This window comes from Symphodus melops (assembly GCF_947650265.1).
Source record: "Symphodus melops genome assembly, chromosome: 12".
In the NCBI taxonomy this organism is placed as follows: Eukaryota; Metazoa; Chordata; class Actinopteri; order Labriformes; family Labridae; genus Symphodus; species Symphodus melops.
This window is the reverse complement of record NC_136702.1, coordinates 18236178-18257657: the sequence shown is the minus strand read 5'-3', so window position 1 is coordinate 18257657 and position 21480 is coordinate 18236178. Positions and strand designations below refer to the sequence as shown.

At 38.6% G+C, this 21480-nt stretch overlaps 1 protein-coding gene across 2 annotated transcripts in view; it reads left to right on the top strand.

Annotated features, from left to right (window-relative positions):
• The window catches only part of lrp1bb (low density lipoprotein receptor-related protein 1Bb), a 276595-nt gene that overhangs the window by 162751 nt on the left and 92364 nt on the right, over window positions 1-21480 (top strand). For both annotated transcript variants that reach the window (XM_079357144.1, XM_079357143.1), the window contains exons 21-30: window positions 753-953; window positions 3175-3420; window positions 5596-5793; window positions 6623-6827; window positions 10182-10346; window positions 10686-10930; window positions 15118-15249; window positions 15456-15683; window positions 15967-16141; window positions 16418-16512. In XM_079357144.1, coding sequence (XP_079213270.1) covers window positions 753-953; window positions 3175-3420; window positions 5596-5793; window positions 6623-6827; window positions 10182-10346; window positions 10686-10930; window positions 15118-15249; window positions 15456-15683; window positions 15967-16141; window positions 16418-16512 — 1890 coding nt within the window. The remainder of the gene's footprint in view (window positions 1-752; window positions 954-3174; window positions 3421-5595; window positions 5794-6622; window positions 6828-10181; window positions 10347-10685; window positions 10931-15117; window positions 15250-15455; window positions 15684-15966; window positions 16142-16417; window positions 16513-21480) is intronic.

Here is a 21480-nt window from a genome sequence, read left to right as displayed (position 1 = left end):
CTAGACTATGTGTACCACCACAAACACTCATATTGTGATGGCACTTAAGATTGAACATATTTTTCTCTTTAGTGTCATCCATATTTTATGCATGAGGAATGTCATTAATTTTCACATGTGAATTGCAAACGTGACAATAGTCAAAAACAAGCTTCATGTGACTGTGCATGTATATTACATACACAGAGCAATCTGAACACACACAGAGAATGAGCACAGTAACGCCAGTCCCTTCAGCAGCCCACCCCCAGGTTCAGCACAAAGCATAAGCCAGTGGGATGTCAAAACCCCATCATGGAGCTTTGATGGAAAAAACCAGCAAAATGGAATATGCTCTGACCCCGACTTCACCTGTGTGCAAAAAAGGAGACATCCTGACATCAAGATTGTTTTCCTCCTCACCCCTCTCAGTGCTTCTACCTCTCTCTTTCTAAGTTGCACAGTGAGAGATTTCCAAATTATACTCCAGTGTACGTCTCAGCCAAAGGAATATTGGTCCTTTGTGGGTCTTTTTATTAAGTCAGACATTTAGCACAGAGTGTGGATAGAGTTTGGTGCTGATTTTGGCCCCCAAATATTTTACCTTCCAGTGTTTATACCAAAGATATGATGTAGCAACTATCCAACACAAATGAAGAATTTTAAATTAATGTGTCTTTAAATTTAAGGCAAGAAACATAGGATTACTTATTTGCACTTTGCTTTTTTTCTTTCTCAGTTTCTTAACTGTGCCTGTGTCTTATTCTCTACAGGCAAATGTATCACAAAGAGCTGGGTTTGTGATGGGGACATTGACTGTGAGGACCGCTCGGATGAAGAGTCTTGTGAGTCTGCTGTCTGCAAACCACCCAAGTACCCTTGTGCCAACGACACTTCTATCTGCCTCACCCCCGATAAAATCTGCAATGGCAAAGTGGACTGTCCAGACCGCTCAGATGAAGGACCCATATGTGGTAATATTTGTTCTGTCAATATGTCTTGTTTTTTTTTTGTGTTTTTTTTTGCTTTGTAGTCATGACAGATCTAAAAGTGGTGCTAGATTCCATTACACTACAAGGTCGTATCTATGTGGGAACTAGAACATTAAATACAAAATGTTCTCACCCAGCAACTATCAGGGACTTTAATATGCTGCATATTTAACAGCCACCACTCTCGTGAAAAGTTTTTTTCCTCAAGATTTTGAGTAGAGGCACTGAACTGTCGCCTGGTCAGAGTTGATTTGGAGGGTTAAGGTTAGAGCTCGGTAAAGGCCAGTCACTTCTCCACTATAATTAGCTTCCCTAATTATCTGCTCCATCAAGATAACATTTTGAACTAAACCTCCGAACCAAAATGTCCCATGGACGTAAAACAATATGTTTAAATGTAATCATAGCAGTCTAAATGTGCTGGTTACTGTTGATTTCCGCTGTACAATGGTGAAAAGATTTACAACATTCCTCAGATGTTGTGCTAAATATATATCAGAAATATCAGCCATTTAATCAATCTTTTTTGGTATAGTGTCAATTCATAAGAAGTGTTATCTAAAAGACACTTTACAAAGAGCAGGTAAAGGACCTTACTTATTACTATATTACAAGGGCTCAGCTTAATCCGTCATAGCGTGGCAAGAAAAATCTCCCCTTTAACAGGCAGAAATCTTCAGCAGGCCCGGGCTCATGACGGAACAGCTAAAGCTGAAAATAGGATGGAGGACATGCAGAAAGAAGGATAGGATAGGTAAAGGGGGGGGGGGGGGGGGGGATTGGGCAGACCGTCCTCAACAACAGTCCCGACGAAAGAGAGCTCAGGAGCTCCCAGAAAAAGGAGAGGCTAGTAACTGGAAGTTTTTATTTAAAGATAGTGACATGATATAAATAGTCATCATTGAGACTCCACACATTTTCTGTCTTCTGCTTTGTCAAAATCCATTGTTACTGTTTTCTTTGGTTGGGTAAAGAATTACTTTAAAGTGACAAAAAACGCAAAAACTCTTCAGCTTACCAAAAAAACAAACAAAAAAAAATAATTGCAAAATGTGAAAACACATTATTTATTTTTTTACCATTGAGGATTCAGTATGTAATCTACAGAAACTTCCTGCACTTGCGCTAACTCCTCGTCTCATGTTATTTCATGTGATGTGGAGACCATGTCCCTGAGGGACCCTGCTACAGCCTCTCTTCCAAATTCAGCATCCTAGAGGCTGATGAGGGACCTGGATGTGTTTGTCTCAGAGACCAAACAGACATTACATGAAATATTTCTCCAGATTTCTGTTGATGGAAGTGTTTGTCCAGCAACCTTTAGGGGAAGAAAATGATCTCATGTGACTAGCGCAAGCCATCTAATCTCTTGAAGTGAGCAGTGTAAACATGGAGGTTCATTTTTCAGAGCATCACTAACCAAGCCTCAGGGGGGCCCTATGGGACCTTTGAGTGTCTGTTATCATTGCTGAAAAGAAGGCCTCTGCCTCTTCATAGACAATTATGTGTTCAGAGGGATCTTGAGGGTCTGATTGATTTACACCAGCTCAGCAGGACTCACACCCACCAGTAACCCCCATGAGCACATATTCCTTTCCCACGTATTAAGAGAGTCAAGCCTATCCTTGCTACCCTGAAAGAACTGTCTTAATCTAAATAGGGAAAAAAGATGCTCAACCAAAATTGTTTTCACCAATATACTTTTTCATCTTGACTTGGCGGCTTTTATCAAAAACAGGTGTCTGGGCCCAAAAGGAAAACAACTTTTGGACAAGATAAAAGAACATAAGGAGAAGGATTGTCTGTCTTCTCACTTATTTCACTTTGAAAAGAAATGATGCATAATGCCCTTTTCTGTGGTTGGCTTTTAAAGCAGAGGAGTAAATAAAAGCCATTCACCTGCAGGTGAATACACAGAGAAAAGAGGTGTAATAAGGCTTTCTGATTCTTTAGAATGTGAACACACTCCTTCTGTTTTGCTATGACCTCAAGCCCTGAATTAAAGATATTCTTGTGATGGTGAGGCATAAAACATTGTATTTTCCATCCAATTAAATGCAATGTTTTCAGCTGTAAAGAGTCATATACTAAAATAGGTACAGTGCCACCAGATACATTTCATTTTTCAAAGGCTTTTTTAAAAAACAGTCTCTTCCTCACTGATTGTACAATCTCTAAGGATTTTGGCCTTTTTTTACCCCAGATTTGTGTCTTGTAGCCAGAGGGGGCTGCAGTCACCAGTGCACTGTGGCACCAGGGAAAGGGGTTGTATGTTTTTGTCCCCCTGGGCTTCACCTGGACTCCAGCAACAAGACTTGCGAGGTTGTGGACTACTGCAGCCGTCACCTGAAGTGCAGCCAAGTGTGTGAGCAGTACAAGACCACAGTGAAGTGCTCCTGTTATCCAGGATGGATGCTCGACCCAGACGGAGACAGCTGTCACAGCACAGGTAGCAGACACGAGCCTTTATAATGTTTGTTTTATGGTGCTGTTTCAGTCATGGCTGCGGGCCTGTGTTTGCAGTAATATTAAAGTGTGTTCTCCCCTCTCAAACCACCCGAGCTTTGTCACTTCATTCACCTTTGCAGGAGTTTATCTCAGGCCTAAAAACGTTAAAAACCTGTAGCTGTTTGATTAAGCTGCTCTCTAAGCTAGATACAATGGCCGTAGATATGCTCTTTGCTCTTTTGCTAGTATTGATTAGTTGATTTGAGTAATTCTAACATTCTACATTTCTAATCCAATTTACAGATACCTAAAAAGCATGTTTTCATTCATGCTTACCAATTAAATTTTTAAAAAAATAAAAATTTTCAAAGTTTTCAAAGAAAAAAATCCACTCCTTCTCATTTATACATCACATTATGTTAAATATTTGGAAGTTCAAATCTTCATAGCTACCTCATTGTAGCTACACTGGGTAATTCACCTAAAGTCTAATTGAAACAAGGACACTATTTCAATGGCACTTTCCTGCAAATTCTATTCCCCTAAGTATGATTTAGCCTAGAGGCTTCTTGTGTATGTGGGTTTTGTGCGTTGATAATTAAGTTGAATCTGTTAAAGTGTCCATGTGTGTCTGGTTTCTGTTATGATTAATATTTCTAATGGGGAAAAATCATCATACTAAATGAGTTCAAACCCAGTGGGAAGGGCCAGAGAAGCTCAGAATGCAAACTTTGTTTCCAGCTTCAAGTCTTTCCACTAGATCCAACATCTTCTTTGAGGCCTTACAAAATGTGTTTCTCATAGAGACTACTTATACATGTATTTACTTTTTCAGGAAATTGAAAACTTTAATGTGTTGATTCCCAAAGTGTTTGGCAACAAATTGGTTTGGCTGCAACTTATGCATACAAATATGCACCACATGGCAACGAGACAATGAAAGAGAGAGAGAGCCAGCTGAGTGAAATAAATACATGCAACTAAATTAAGGTCAATAGTTTCAATTCCCAATACATATTTGACTTCATATAGACAAACAATGTTAATAATCTTCCTACAAATTTGATGAAACTCAGTGAAATGTAAGATAGATCACTCAGAAGAGTGCAGCTCTCTGCCAGGTGTGTCTGGGGGCATATTGGAAGGGAATACGACCAACCACTTCCAAAACAAACACAGTTTGAATTTTAATCAGCAGTGCCTCATGAATACATTAAAAAAAATAGATTTATTTATCATGCACCATGCCTGACTGCCTGAAGTGTACACTGGAAAGATCAACATCATTTTCAAACACCACAGCTTTTGGAGATTGTTGGACAGAAAGACACAAATAGTATTTGTGTACATGTAATATATACTTGAAATTTATACCCGATAGGTCAGGTAATCTGTAAAACTAGTCTCAAAACGACCCAAAATTCTGAGCTCACAAATGATTGAATTATTACTTTCAACATATAGTACATGTGACATGACTCTGCTGAACATGACTATTTTACAGCATGTAAGTCACATTCAGAGGCCACAGCAGGCCCTTGACAAAGCAGAGCTTGTGAGGGTTCATATTATAAAAACATTTTTTTAATGTACTTCTACCATTCACATCAGCGCTGTTCTTTTCAAGTGCCCCAACAATTGTGACAGTGAGTCATCATGCAGAGTGCCTCTGTTTTTACCACGTTGGCTTTTTAAAACCTGCATTGTGAACAGCCATCTTCTTGTCTTCTTTTAACCACTTGGTACTCAACAAACTAGCAACATACAGTGTAATGACTGTTGCATACAATTCTTATGTGAAGGTTTGTACTGTGTATGCTTGCTTGAGTACATACTTCTGAGATTACTGTGTCAATGCTTTCATATGTTCTTTTGACTTCACAGAACCCCCGAAGAAAGTTTTGCGCTTTCTGTTCTTTATGAAAAATGAAATGATTTTATTGTTACTTTTTCTACGTATATTCATGTATTTTTATTTTTTACATTTGAATTCCATTGATATGTTCTAATTGCCTCCTGTTAAATAGGGCTATAAAAAATTTCAAGCCGCTGCAAAACCTTCACTTACGGAGTCAAACACTGATTCAGTCACTCGTTTTTTTTTGTTTTTTTTTTATCATTCTCAAGGTCTTACTTAAAATAACATGATCCTTGTCCTATCTATCTCCGCTGCCAGATCCCTTTGAGGCTTTCATCATTTTCTCAATCCGCCACGAGATAAGACGAATAGACCTTCACAAGCGTGACTACAGCTTGCTGGTTCCGGGGCTGAGGAACACCATCGCACTGGACTTCCACTTTAATCGCAGCCTCCTGTACTGGACAGATGTGGTGGAGGATAAGATCTACAGGGGAAGGCTCTCCGAATCTGGAGGTATCTAAAACCGCGACTACATAACCACATACACCAACAAGTCTTTTGTATTTGAAGACGACTGTGATTTATGAGCTTTACAGTACAATTATACAACACTCCTTCCCCAGATGCCCTCTGGCCCATTAAACAGGCCTCCAAAACTCACAACGTGTCTTTGGAACTAAGAGCTGTGAAGTCCTGTAATATGGCAGAAGAGGTGTACACCGACTCGATGACCTTACAGCAAACTAATGTATTCCAGAATAAGCTTAAACTTGACTGCACTGTGACCTTTTGGACCAAGTGGGGCTGACTCTGCAATACAGCATGAAATATGAATTTGTTATGCTCACAAAACAAGTAGCATATCTGGTCTTATTAAATATCCAATGAAGCACACAAAGCTAATACATGCAGGTGTAACTTTGTATCCCACATCATAAGACAAAAATGATACTAAGAAAAAGGAGGTGAATGTCTCAGTATAATATATATTTTTAGTGGGAATTGTGTGCATGTGTGCTGGCAGTGCATTCACTCAGTTCTCATCCTTATATTTACCTCCTTGGACTATAAAGATATCCTCTCTTAGCTGCACCTCATCCAACATTTAATGAGAGCCCCATCATCTGAAAATCTTGGTAAACAACTATCTTAAAAAACAACCCTTATGGAAGCAGTCTTTTTAATATGGGAGAGCTTTCCTCTGAGGTTTTTCTCCTCTCCTTTCAGAATGTTTACCTCAGCAAAGTAAAGAGACACCAACCGTTCCAGTGTCCTAGACTCAAGAGTACCTCAATGCTTCAAAGTCACACAGTGCTCTTCTTTGTTTGAATTGTTGTTTTAGGGGTGACAGGGATTGAGGTGGTCGTGCAACATGGTCTTGCCACCCCAGAGGGCCTGGCTGTGGACTGGATTACCGGAAAGCTTTACTGGATCGACAGCAACCTGGACCAAATAGAGGTGGCCGAGCTTAATGGAGATATGCGCACCACACTGATTGCAGGAGGCATGGAGCATCCACGGGCCATCGCTCTGGACCCAGGCCAGGGGTATGTTATACACTCCCACATACAGAGCATTTTTTATCTGCACTTTCCATCAGGCACTGAGATTATTGGAAATGGAGTAAAATTACAACGTTCTTTTTCTCACTTCTGCATCTCGCCTTGATGTATGAAGATGTCTGCTGTGTTAAGGTCCATTAATGCAGCGTATATGGAGTACATCAATAACAGTGCTGTGCGCTCTAGTCCAGTAATGACAACTGATGTAGCTAATGCCCCTCCAACCATTGCTCCTGCTTTATGTGCTTTACTAGCTTTACACTCTTTTTTCCATGATGATGCTTTTCTTAAAAGGCATTATATGCAAATCCTTAGATTATATGACAAAAAAACATCCTGCTTGTTTTGTTTTATCATTTCCCTAAGACCACATTTTGGAAAAAAGGTTGTTTGTCCTCCTAAAATGTATTCAAATATACTACTGGATTGTTGCATTGTATGCACACTTCCCACTGCAGCACCTATTGTAAATTCTGTAAGACACTCGGTCTCTAAAAATCCCTATATATCCCATTTCTTTGTATAAACTGAATCACTAAGAGCTTATTTGAGTAGAGAGCATTTTTTCCGAAAGATCTGATCTGTGGGGCCTGTGAATTTAATAGCAATCAATCAATGTAATTTATTTATAAAGCTCTTATAAGAACGGAAAGCTGCCGATAAAAGTGATGTACAAGGCAAACTTGTATTTTTCAAATGACTTTTTGAGGGGCTTCTTCCTGGATTAGACTGGACAGTGTGTAGATTAGAAAATCGAGAGAGAGTGACATACGCAAAAGGAGCCACAGGTCGAACTTGAACCCGGGCCGCCCGCTTAGAGGACTAAAGACTCCGTGGGGTTCAACTTTGACCTCCAACCTTACAGCGCCCCCCCCAAGGAGAACTAAACAACACATAAGTCTGACAACCCACACTGAATGAAAAGCAAGAAAAACAAAGAAAACACAAATGTGGTAGACATTCACAATAAAAAAAGTTGACCCATTCTGCACTCAAGGATAGTGCTAATTTTGCTTCATAGGCACTACTTTCTTGGGTTTCTATGTCCCTCCCCTCTCTGTCTTTGTGTTTGCACGTTGTCCAACTCTGGGCTTTTGACTCCTGTTAACACCAACTATAAAACACAAAGAGTCCTCCTTTAGATTCCTGTGCTTCATTGAAAAACAATAAATACTCTGCGAGCTTCTTCAAACAGAGAAATCTTAAAGTTAGTCTTTCAGCCGGAGCCACTGAAGAGAGCCTGGGAAGGGATTCATATGGCTCCTTTCCCTGGAGGCTGTAACAATCCTTGATGAATTGGGATTTGATGCAGGTGGATCAGGAGGATTAGCTGATTGGCTGACCTCAGTAGGGCCTCTTAATCTTTTTTTTTTGTTTTCTGAATACCTGGATTTAAGGAAAGAATATAATTTTTGTAATGGTTTTAAGTAGGGCTGCAACTCATGATTCTTCTAATTATCGATTAATCTGCTTATTTTACTTAATCATAGGAAAAAAATCAGGGTTTTAGTCATTAAAGATATGTTTTAATCTTGCCACAGTCTCTCCGTCGTCATGTAAAAATGGATGTTGATGAACATTTCTCCTCTGTTAATTACCATCATGTTAACACATAGACAAACGTGTATGTTCACAGCACAATTAAAAACAGTTTAAGCTGACAAAGTGCTGTCACGATGTAAACAGTGCTACGTTCCACAAAAATAATTACACAACACAACAAATCAATAATCAAATTGAATGCAAACACTTTGAATCACTGATTTGTATTGATACTATGGATTTGTGGATGCAGTCCTAGTTCGAAGAGGAAAGGAAGTGAATGACTGATAATGCCCGTACCTCATATTAAGAACAAAAGAGAGGGGAAAAAATGAGGACAAGGTTCATAGTGTTGAACAAAATGTATATGGAAAGATGAATGAATGCAGGCAGTGTTGCATTCTTGATTTAAAAAAAATAAAATAATGTTTGATCATTGCAATTATGTAAATCACCTTAATCATGAAGTAGTCACTGAAACTAAATAATTGATTGCCTGAGTATGTGTCCTATGCAACTGGTTAATCATGGTATAACAAAATAAATACTGAAGTACAATAATGGAATTAGAGGAATGGCGTCTCTATGGGGTGACCATTGGTTACCTTAAAGATACTTTGGCTTTTATTATACACCAATCATCAATCACACTCAAATCATGTGTTTCACTGTGGGCTTTTTTCATGTGAAACTGAAGCACAACCAAGTACATTCCTTGCTTTAAAAAGAATCCATTATGGATCTTTGCAGTTTGAGAAATTCAATGCATAATGTAATTTAATACTGCAAATATGTTATTGTGTAGTTAGATTAATCAGATTGTACTAATAAGTGATCATTCAGAATTTAACATGCAACAGAATATATTGAATAACACAAAATTCAAATACAAAATCAATTTTCTCAGCAGTCTGTATTTTGCTTGCATTCCACTTTTGGTGCTTACTTTGGATTAATCCTTTTTGAGAACTAGCCTACGGTTGTATACTGTGGCCAGTATATTTAAGATTAAAGTAAACCCAGCCGTCCCTAAAATCAATTTAACACTCTTAAGAAATGAGTAATCTGCTCATGCACTCTCCCCTATAGTACTCTTTCACATTTTGGAGGATGACTACATTTCATGGCTGTACAGAGTAGGATTAATGGCTGCTTTTGGTGCCTAAAGGCCCATTTCCATTCCAAGGCAATAATTCTAATCTAATTACTTGAATCCACTCAAAGGAGCGGGTCATTGATCAGGAAGGCCTTATCAAGTGAATAAGGCTATTGATCGGACAGGGATATTTCTTCCTAACACTGTTTCGTTGTCGTCAGTATGTGATTTAAGCTTGAGCGCCCTTTTTCTCATTCGTTCTAGCTGACTTTGTGGACCGCGGAAGGGCAGAGGCGATGTTTTCTGGGTTGGAGTGGGACTCAGGATACTGTCTATGGTCACATCAATGACTGTGTTCATTTTCTCGGCCCCACTGAGCTGTGAAAAGTTATAATAAAACAGATGGCCTTCCATTTCAAGGCCATGTCGCAGATGTTGAGTGTTCCACTGGATCGCTCATGCTGTTCTTAGACAAACATCACTGACAGGATTGTGCTTATGCATACAGTTAACACCATTACACAAGTAATGACTTTGTGTTGCAGTATAGTATTTTGACAAGTATGTATGACTGTGGAATTGCTCTGAGATGGGTTATGAGGTCTAAAGCCCTTTGTAGTTGTAGTGTGTCCTTTTTTGTTTTTCTACATAAACCAAATGCTGATCAGTTCTTATTCTTGTCTTTCATTTCCTTCTCTAAGGATCCTCTTTTGGACCGACTGGGATGCTACTTTTCCTCGAATCGAGGCTGCATCTATGAGTGGAGGAGGTCGTCACATTGTGTTCAAGGATATGGAAATTGGCGCCTGGCCTAACGGACTGACTCTGGATCATTTGGAAAAGAGAATTGTTTGGACAGATGCACGGTAAACCATTAAGAGTTTCCATGTTGTATGCAGAAACACTAACACCTTTTATGACTTCAAATTCTTTTTAGAACATTCGACTGTATAGCTTTCCCACATCTCTAAGGGAAAAAATTCAACTCGACTCTCCATTTTCACAGTGGGCATATTGAATAATGGAGGACATGTTTTATTAAGAGATCCAAGTATGATGGCCATCTTTTGTTTTAAGTGGGTCTTGAACAATTCAATAGTTCCACCAGTGGACTTGTGGCTGCTCTTTGATCTGCCTACCTGCAATGCATTTGGGGAGCAGTTAAACGCTGATATGGCCCTCTGTGTTTGTGTCTTTTTGAACAGGTCTGATGCCATTTTCTCTGCACTTTATGATGGAAGTGGGGTCATTGAGATCCTCAGGGGCCACGAGTACCTTTCCCATCCCTTTGCTGTGTCTCTTTTTGGAGGAAATGTCTACTGGACAGACTGGAGAACAAATACATTAGCGAGAGCCAATAAGTGGACCGGGCATAATGTCACAGTAATCCAGAAGACCAGCGCTCAGCCTTTTGACTTGCAGATCTTCCACCCCAGCAGGCAGCCACAAGGTGAGAAAACTCTCTTGCTCTACCGCTATCGATAAGAAACACAACAAAAGAGATGTATCATTACTGTAGCCTTTTTCAGATTGCCATTACACAACCACGCTGTAAAAAGCACTGCTGATGCTAAGTCTTTGCAGTTTTATATCAATTCTGAAACAGCATAATACTGGTGGCTCTGTCACTAGGTGATTTCACATTGTACTGAATAGGGCTTATGTGGAATCAGCTCTAGATATAATCATTCTGTGGCTTGGTATTCACAGCAAGGAAATGTAACCCCTTAAGCTAGCTGCCAAACCTTATGAAGGGTAACCATGACAATGTGTAATCAACTTACTACTTGACATTGCTTAAAAGCCCAAAGCTTTTTATTTTACTAGACAGAAGTTTTTTACATCATTAGAGTGTGATTCAGGCACACATCCGATTTAAATTCTTCCTTCTGGATATGACTGAAGATTAATATATTGAGATTGAGATTGAAAAAAACATCAATGTGTAATTAAGCATGTGTCTGTGTGAAAAAGAAAAGGTAATAATGCAGAGAATAAATTAGCTTTAGTTCAGAATAAATGTATTTGTCTAACCATCCAAACTGGTCTCGTCGCTCTAAGCAATACATTATAAAGCTGTCCCCATTCTCTCCTATTTAATGCGAATTAAGAGCTGCAGAATGAGAACCACATCTGCCAATGAATAATTTTGACAGATCCAAAATCAAGTCAATTACTGACAGGAAATATATTGAATTATTCTGAACTTCATTAATATTGCCAGCGATTTCTTTTCGGTTAATTCTTTTCAATCTATCTGACAGTGGAAGAAGGGGAATACGTTTAGTGAGAAGCAATGAAAGCCAAAATTCTGACCACACTCGATACATTGCTGATGTGCTTTTCTGACAGAAAGCCTGCATATCCAAGCCAAGCTTTCTATTGATATGCAGATTTGCGTACAGAATAACTTGCCAAATTAATTTATAGGATGACATGTTTTTCGTTGGTGTATCAGTTTTTTCCCCCCTTAAATATGTTTTTAGAAATGTATTGTTTTTATTGATGTGTAAATTAGAATCTCTAGAAATTGGATTGATGGATTAATTCCTCTCCTTTTTTTCCTTTTTAAGTCTTGCCAAGTTTCATATTTATCCTGCCCTGCTCTCATATTTCAGCCATTATCCTAAATAAGCATTATTAGGGTCGTAATTGGGTTGGCATCTATTCTGTCATTCCACTTCTTCTCCAGTGTCACAAGTCAATTTGTTTGCTTCCTTCCTGTCTCTGCATTCTCACGACTGTTCACCATAGATAAGTGCAAGCAAAAGGAACTGCTTCCAAATATGTCAGAACGCCTGCTTAATCTTTGCTGTTGTTTTTTTTTTCAAGAGCTCAACGGGGAGACTGCCTATTCGCCACCCTTAGCAGAATGAGGGCCTCAAAATGAAATACTTAATGAGACTCTGAACATCTGGAACTGAATAAAGAGAGGGAGTGACAGTGGAGGACGGGGGAAAGGGAAGCTGAACAGACACATACAGCAGATCTTTGTAACTATTCAGCAGGTTAATAAAACAGTGAACTGAAAGCAACAAGATGGCCAGTGTTAGTGTTTTTTACTTGGAGGTTCTAATCCTTAGTGTTAATATTTGATTACTGTTTTTGATGCCACAACTTATTCTGGTAAAGTAGACCTTCCAGTTTGTAGCTACCTACTTCTTCAGTAAGAAATATCAATTTAGTTGCATGGTCTTTACCTGACTTTTTCAACAGTAGGCTACTCTTCAATGTCTAAATTTCATACACATGGTTTAGGACAATGTTTTCATTTTTATGTAGGCTCACTGGAAACATTCTAAAATGCACACAAGTACCACAAATGTCCCTACAACCATAAACTACTTCCTTATTTGTGTATGTATTTATTCTTTTCTCAATCATACCTATGGCATCATAAACAATGACAACTACTTCGTAATGATTCCTCACTCAGATATTTTGGGATTGCTGACTTTTATTGGAAGAGGGGACCGTGATATTGTTCACTTTTTTTTCACAAGTTGGAAATATATAGTTGCCATTTTCACTTGTATACTGTAAGTACATAAGGGCTGAGCCAGTTATCAGAAACTAATCGAAACCGACATTTAGAACCTCTAGCTGTAATGTAATCTTGCCAATGACAACTATTTTGATGATTTTTAGGGCAGAGTCACGTGCAAAACATCCAATCCTCGACATGGAAGCAATGTCCATCGTTTGGACATGTTTTCTTTGGGGAAGACAACGCTAAACAAAAAGACTTCAGAAGTATAGATAAGCTCAAAAGAAAGACTGCCTGTTGAGCACTGTGGAAAAACTATTTTAGAGCACTAATTTTCTACTTTTAAACTTAAGTGTTGTTTTCATTTTAAGCGATGCTTCGATTTCAGTTTGAAATATTCAATAAATAAACACAAAACAGTTCATCAGATGTGCACTGTTTCACGAGAAAAAATGTCCCAGCTTTCAAAGTGGAACATATTTACAGTAGAGACCATGTCAGTGAAGTATGAGGGCAAAAAAACAAAACTAATGACTCGTTTGTTTATCATAATTGAAGTAAAATGTTCTATTAATTGAGATGTTGATTTGAGGTCATATCGCCCAGCCCTATAGTACACAACCTCTCTTTTCTTGTTGTATCCTGTTGAGCAAACGGGAGGTAAATCTGTGACATGTCATTACTGTTATTATGATATGATGTGTCTGCAATTTAAAACATATACAATTATTTACAGGCAGTACAACCAGACAGTAATAGCAGTAAAACACTGCCCCGTATTTATTTTTCATGACAAATGGAAAAGGTAATAGAGACAGCACATCAAATACAGATCTCTTGGTGGAAAGCAGCACTTGCATACTTAATCATATCATCACTACTCTGGACTTTCTCTAGCATAACTGTTAGATTAAATGTTGAATTTTTCTGTATTTCCTGGTGTGCCGGCATCTGTCTGCTATTGCGTAGCAGAATGCTTATGAAAACATATATTTGTTTTAAACACACCTGACAGCTTAGAAGAAACAGACACTTTGGCTCTGCTGATGTTGCCTGTCTTTCCTCAAGAGCATGATTCAGGTGAATGCAGGAGTGTTTTGGATGTCTCTCTCAGAGCATACTGAGTCAACCGGGTGCTTTTTCCAGTTCACATATTCCATTTTTTTTTTCTTTTATTAAATAGTCACATTTGTCATGCAATGCAGCTTTCCAATGTTTGCATGAAGGGGACCAGGGAATGAACTTTGAATGAGCCTGTTTGACATGAATCATCCAGAGAAGATGGAAAAGCTGATATGTGTGATGCAGGAAATCGTGATTGAAGAATGACAGGAAATAATTGAACAGTAGCTGGTGTTCTTTGGCACAGTGAATTTATGGTGTGCTGAGTAGAGTTAGCATTTCAAGAAAACTGAAATCACATGTTTCTTTAAAACAGTTGAAATCAAGCTTGCAGTGATTGTGTGATTGTAAACACTGACTGCAGTTGAGGATTTAAAGTGTATGTTTAGCTTCTCTGTAGTAGCAGGGTGACTGAGATGTCATTCTACTTCCTGAAATGTAAAACTATCAACTTTTAGTACTTATACATATATATTTATAAATCCTTTTCGTGGCTTTTAACCATTTTTGACCCAATAAAAGACCAACCAAAAAACCCATGCAGATAATGTGTAGAGAGAAGTCAAAGTCAGCTGTTTCATAGAGATTTTTTTTTTTTTTTGATTGGTCTTATGGGACAACAATGGTTAAAAGCCTCGTTTGTATTTGAAAAGACTACAATAACATTACACTTGGTTCTTTTCTCATTTCTCATTTATCCCATGTTAAAGTCTGAGACCTTTGTTTTAAATCCTACTTTTCTTTCCAGGACTAAAGATGTGTATATTACTCTATATGACAGCATCTTCAACGATATTTATAAATATTTAAATCAATGTTTTATACAAAAATAGAAGTGTGTGAATTCTATAACTTGTGGTGCTATCAGGCAGCCCTGTTTTCTGCTATTTGCTAAAGTTTCAAGCTAAAGTAATAAGTCCAGGATGAAGTATTCATCCTCGACTGTCTTCTTTCCCCCATCTCACCTGCTCTGTAATGAGTGTTCTGACATGTCCACTTTTTCTTTCTCTTTCCTCCCTTCACATCAGCTTCCAACCCATGTGAGAAGAATGATGGACGTGGTCCCTGCTCCCATCTGTGCCTTATCAATTACAACCGAACTGCATCCTGCACCTGTCCGCATCTTATGAAGCTTTCCCCAAACAAACAATCCTGCTTTGGTGAGCAGAAACACTTTTTGTCCTGATTTTGTGAGATTTTACACAAATACCTTAAATACAATAATGCACTTGTCATTGTCAAAAATACATTTCTGGACTTAAGATGCCTTTAAAGAAGCTTACAATGATTAAGCTCATGCAATAAAAACAGAAAGTCCAACATGAGGGACTTTTTAAACAATCAATTTTTTTGATTATCTGACCAGCTTTGAAACGGTTCCTCCTGTATGTGCGGCGGTCTGAAATCCGCGGAGTGGATATTGACAACCCGTATATGAACGTCATGACGGCGCTAACAGTGCCAGACATTGATGACGTTACTGTGGTTGACTATGACGCCCAGGAGGAGAGGATCTACTGGTCAGACATCAAAACCCAAACCATCAAACGGGCCTTCATCAATGGCACCCAGCTGGAGACCATAATCTCTGCAGGTGGGTGGGTTCCAGACGTTTACAAAACTCAACATCAGAGCTCTGTGTGGTGAATGTGCTTGTACATACCAGCCAGTATTGGTGCACTTTTATAACTAAACATTATTATTTTTGTATTTATTAATTTATCAGTAATGAATTAGTATAGATCACAAGTATGTTTTAAAGAAGCTATGCAATTTTGTTTTGCTTATTTTAGCTGTGGAATATTTAATATTTTTAAAAAGCTTTGTGAAGCAGTCTGGCAGAGGTTACTTTTTCTTTTTCATTCTTTGCCTGACAGACATAGTGAACTGCCGTGGTCTGGCTTTAGACTGGCTTTCCAGGAACTTATATTGGCTGAGCTCTGAAAATGACGAGTCGCAGATCAATGTGGCTCGCTTTGATGGCTCCCTGAAGACCTCCATCATCCACGGCATTGATAAGCCAAGGTGCCTTGTAGTGCATCCAGCCAAAGGGTAAGTAGATTAGAGCAAGTCCGTTCACTTCCTCAGTATCCTTGCCTTCAACGCAAAGCATTAGGATGCCTGATGAGAGATCACACCTGAAAGCAAGTTCAAATCCTTGTTGTTGTCAGCTTAACATGTTTTCCACGATTATCGTGTCAGTGTAGATGTTTACAAGGTTGTTAGTTGGCTTACATTCAATTTTCAATTAACAACATAACATTCACTGACTGTGAATTGTGTGTCTATTTAAACTACTAAATATGCTTGTCACACCTTCCCTCACAGAAAAATCTATTGGACAGATGGCAACACCATTAACATGGCCAACATGGACGGGAGTAACAGCAAGGTCCTCCACCAGAATCAGAGGGATCCTGTAGGTCAGTATGAACACGTCATCTAGTTAAATGGGATGGACCTCCCATTCAGCTTTACATGTTCAAGTTTACGTGCAGAATTTTCATTTTCTTTTAATATGAAATCAATATGATAATTATGTTAAATATGCTTTGACATATCTCACTCTCTCCCATTATCTACATGCACTCTTTTGTGTGGTTATTTTGCCACTGTCTGGAACAGTGTGTGCGAACATCTTATCACCACAAAACAACACAAACAAAGTAATGAGATTTATCAGTATTCTTCTGATGTGGATTCAATTATGGTAATTTGATTCAATTACATTTTCAATCATAAACAGATGGATGCTGTTTGTACTGCTTTGCTTTAATATTCATGACATTCCAACTAAAATGAGTATCCTATTTGAATCTTGATTTGACAAAGATGACCTGATGAAGGTTCATACTGTACATGAAAGTTGAGGTAATTTTAGTTTGCCCTGATTAAACCAAATAAGCCATCTAATTCCCTTGATATAAGAGAGCTCACTTTTCCCAGTGCTATTAAGATCAGTTGTAGCTGATCCTTTTTTTATTATTATTATTATTTTCAACTCTGTCAACAACAATCAGGCTAACACTAATGTCCTCAGTTGGTTTTATCTCAACTGATACTGTGAAAAAAAGGTCAGCTGATTTTCATTTTAGTAAAAGTATAAAGACTTTTTCAGGTCGAGGCCAAGCAATCTTTCACATGTCAAAAATCTAGACTCCACTTTAAAACAGAGACAAACACAAGGCAGTACGTTCACAATTTTTTGCAAACAAAGGACAGGTACTTCCATTTTGGTACTCACCGAGTACCGTTACGAGTTCTTATTAATGCCACTGAAATGGAGTCATAAATTAGTTTTTAAGATGATAAAAGACAATCAGGCACATAGACAGACAGACAGTTCGACAGACAGACAATCCCAAGCAGACACACATGAATTAAAATAGGTACTTTACCTCTGATCTACGTAGTAGCCTACAGTCGACGCGGTGTCTGTGATGGGATGGCAGCTGGGAATGTCATACTTTGACTCCAAAACACTTAAAAGGCGACGAAATCCTGTATGATCAGCAAGTGACAACGGCTGGTGATCAAGAGCAATGAACTGGCTCAGAGCTTCTGTTATTTTTACCGCACGTAGGTCAGTAAGGATGTCTCTTGGCATTTTCTCTAGCTTCTCTAGTGTTAGCTGCAAAGTTGTATCTGCCTCATGCTGTTAGCTTTAACAAACTGTGAACTGAAATATCTCCACACCTCTGACATCTCGCTTCTCTCAGTCTACCCACTCAACTTAATAGGGGCATGTGCCCGCCGTAAAGTGGTATCGGTGCCATTATATCCGCGTAGCTTTACGAGTACATGTACATGAGTATTTAAAGACGGTATCGGGCCGATGCCAAGTACTGGTATCGGCATTGGGGAATCCCTATTCCTATTGTTGGTGCAGTAGCTTCGATTTTGTAAAAGAGTTTCCACTTTATTGGATCATTCTGTTATCATGATTGTGTGTTTGATGTCCTCCCCTTTCAACAGGCATGGGATTAACAAAGAGAACACAAGTGGAAGTAACAGATGTAACTGTATTTTAGTACAACAGAGAAAACCAACAATGTCTGATGTGCAATGAATGATGTGCCAACGGGGTCTTTGTATGATACAATGAGGGATCGTATCCTATTGGATGTCTCACAGAGGACTTGCTGTTGTTGTTGGAATAGCTGCAGCCTGTTTGTTGATAGATGACTCATGGAAAACTTGCTGTTTTTCGTGTAGGTGGTTTGAAATCTTTTGACTGTTTTGGAGTGCTTCTGTAGAGCAGTGTGTGACAATGATATATCATGTAAGTGAGCTTCAACAGTACAATTTAATGAATGTTTGTTATGGAATGATGTGCTGGGGCACAAGTATGAATATATTTCAGAATTTATTCCACTTGGAAGGTGCGACTATTTGAAAAGAGCCAGAGGACGCTTCCCAGTTTGCTCTCCCATGATTTGAAATAATGCTCCTTTCTTGGCCTCTGGGTATGGATGTAATGATACTCTAAACTCAGTAGTGCTGCTCGATTATGGCACAAATCATAATCATGATCATTTTGATTGATATTGATTCAAAGTGTGTTTACTGATGGATAGCCCCCTGAGATTAATCATCTCATTTTCAAAGGGGTCAAACCACATAACCGCATAAGAAGTTCTGCATTAAACATGAGAGAATTCACCTCAATCATAACATTCAATTCAGCTGTCTGGTGTGTGTGGAAACTACTCAGGACATGTAGCATGCAAGGTGCAGAAACCGAGAGAGACCATCCACTAGTTAACTGAGAGTGGATGGCGATCTCAAACAGACACAAAAACTAACTATATGTAAATATACAGTGCAGGGCTGTGGTGCACATGGGCAGGGCCTCTCCAACTTCAAATCTTCACCTGCCGCTGCCATGTTTGTGCTCCTCTATTGGGCTGCGGGTCTAAGAGATGTAATGTGGGCGAACAAGAGAAGTGAAAGGCAGAAAGTGACATTTGCTGCTTATAATGAGTACCAAGATTCATTTTTCATCCATTCCTAACTACTGGAGAGAAATCCTTCTGTCAATACTATTGGCCTTATCGTGTGAAGGTACTGATTTAGTGTAAACTTGGGTGTTAAACATAAGCCAAAATGCAATAGCTTCTTGTTATTAATTACATTTTTATTGTTTCAAATCCAATATTTTACATTACATACAAAACATTTGAATACTTTTATTTTATCGTTTTGTACTGTCTAAAGCTAAAGGTACTTCCTGTTTGGATACAAACCTGCTTTGATTTTTAAGTGTAATGAACCATTTAAAGGTGTAGAGGTGCCTTTCTCTTCCATCGCTGTGCCTTCAGGGAGAGGCTGCTGTGGCTTATCTAAGAGGCGCCCAGGGACAAAAAAAAAGAATACTATCAATGTGATTTTAAAAGATCATGCATTAATTTCAGACCTCAATAGCATCACAAGTAGCACGTTTAGACTGGCAGCCTATCAATGTAAAATAACAGTCCATTGTGTTTGCTTATTCCTACGTAATGTTTGCTCTACATAGATCTAAAGCACATGCTCTTGTTCAACGCAATTATCTAGGTAATCAGCTTGTGCTGTAACAAGCAAGTGGTGAGCATGTGCTACATTTGCAGGGACGAAGATTGCCATTGAAGAAACACAATCAGACCACAGGCTTATTTTGAATCCACATCTTGAGAAGAAGGCTTCTACTGATATCACCCAGGCAGGCATATACTGTATATGGGAGGCAGCAGGAGATAAAGAGGGCGAGGAGCTTCTCAGTAGGGAACAACCAGCCACAGTAAAAGTGTTTAATTATGTCAGAGACTAGACCGCATATCTCAGCCAGAAGTCTTAGACAGCCCTAAACTTTCAAATCTCTAAACATTCAGAGTACTTTGAAGAACATGGCGAAACAGAGTTGGATGTAATTTCTTCTTCTAACCCGTAAAACAGAGCTCAAAGCTAACCAAAATCTCTCAGATATTTTTTAAATTTTTTAAAATTGATTTAACTAGGAGAACCTTATTGAGACAAGCACGCTTCAACCCTAAAGTTTAGTTTGGCCAGTGTGACTGAGCATGAGTGAAAGCACATGAGTACATAATGCTGATAGCCTTAATTATATGGAGAAATCCAGAGTTTTATGCCATTATCTGACTAAAATGACTCAAAATAAGTCAGTATGCGCCTCTTTTTTATTTTTCTACGGCTGTAGCTGATTAAAGTGATTTAAAAAAGCTGCAGAGTCAGTAAAGTAGCTGTCGATATGCAGACGTGACTGCACATCTATTAATATTATTTTTGTTCTCGAGTCTGCCTGTTTTTAAACTAAACACGCTTCATAATGACATAAAGCATGCACGTGCTGTATTAAGACGTTATATCCAAGAGGTAACCGTGCTCATTCACGATTAGCTCTGATGCAGTGTGACCTCAGTCATGCTTGAGTATAGCACGTTAGGATGGCCAGTGTGACCGCGTTCTAAGTATCTTATTTATGAGAGTGTCCTGGCCAAGAGGAGCAGCAGCACAACAAAAATGTACAGCCATAAAACACAGAGTAATTGACAAACACAGTTTAACATGTCTTGAGTCACAGAGCAGAAAGTTATTAGTCAAAGCATCTTCAATCTTCCTCAACACCTTCAACCTACTTTTAAAATGATTTTAAGAAACCCGCTCCCCCAGACACAGATCATCCTGCAGGAGAGTTCGAAGCAGTGCACCTGAAACTCATTTTCCCCATTGTAACTAATGCTAACAATACGTTTTATGACTGGGGTGCTAAGCGAAGACTGTGGCTACACATGAATACAGTTACACAGGTTTGAGGAAGAAGGTTAAGTATTGCCTTATAAATATAAACAATGAGTTTGTATACACCTACACAGTACAGGTCATCCAACTCGAGCCGTGAGATTTGTTAGAAATCTCAACACACTATGATATACAGTATCCAAAGATTTTAGACTCTGAGAAGATACATATGAAAAACATAATAATCAATAAGGAGCATGAAAGTAGCAGAGAGAAGTTTTTTTTTTTTTTTGGAGCAAAAGAAAAAAGAGATTTGTTTCTGAAATAAAAGCCCAGCTGTACCTTAAGCTTATTTACAAGTAGCTGAATATGAAGCTTGATAGAAGGCAGGCTTAGTGTTTTTTAATATCTCATAACTCACAAAAAATGTATAGAACACACACAAAAAAAAAAAAGTTAGGGTAGTTCACTTCTCTAGCTCTTACAAAATCTTCACAAAGGCAACTCTTTGAAACCTGCTCTGCTCCTTGGCCTGAGAAAAATATTCTCATTGAGCTTCCAATCCACTCCAAGAGGGACAGGTGCTGGTATGCTGATGTCTTATTGTTTAGGTGTATTAAGATGAGAGACAAGATTTACTTCTCATCATTGGG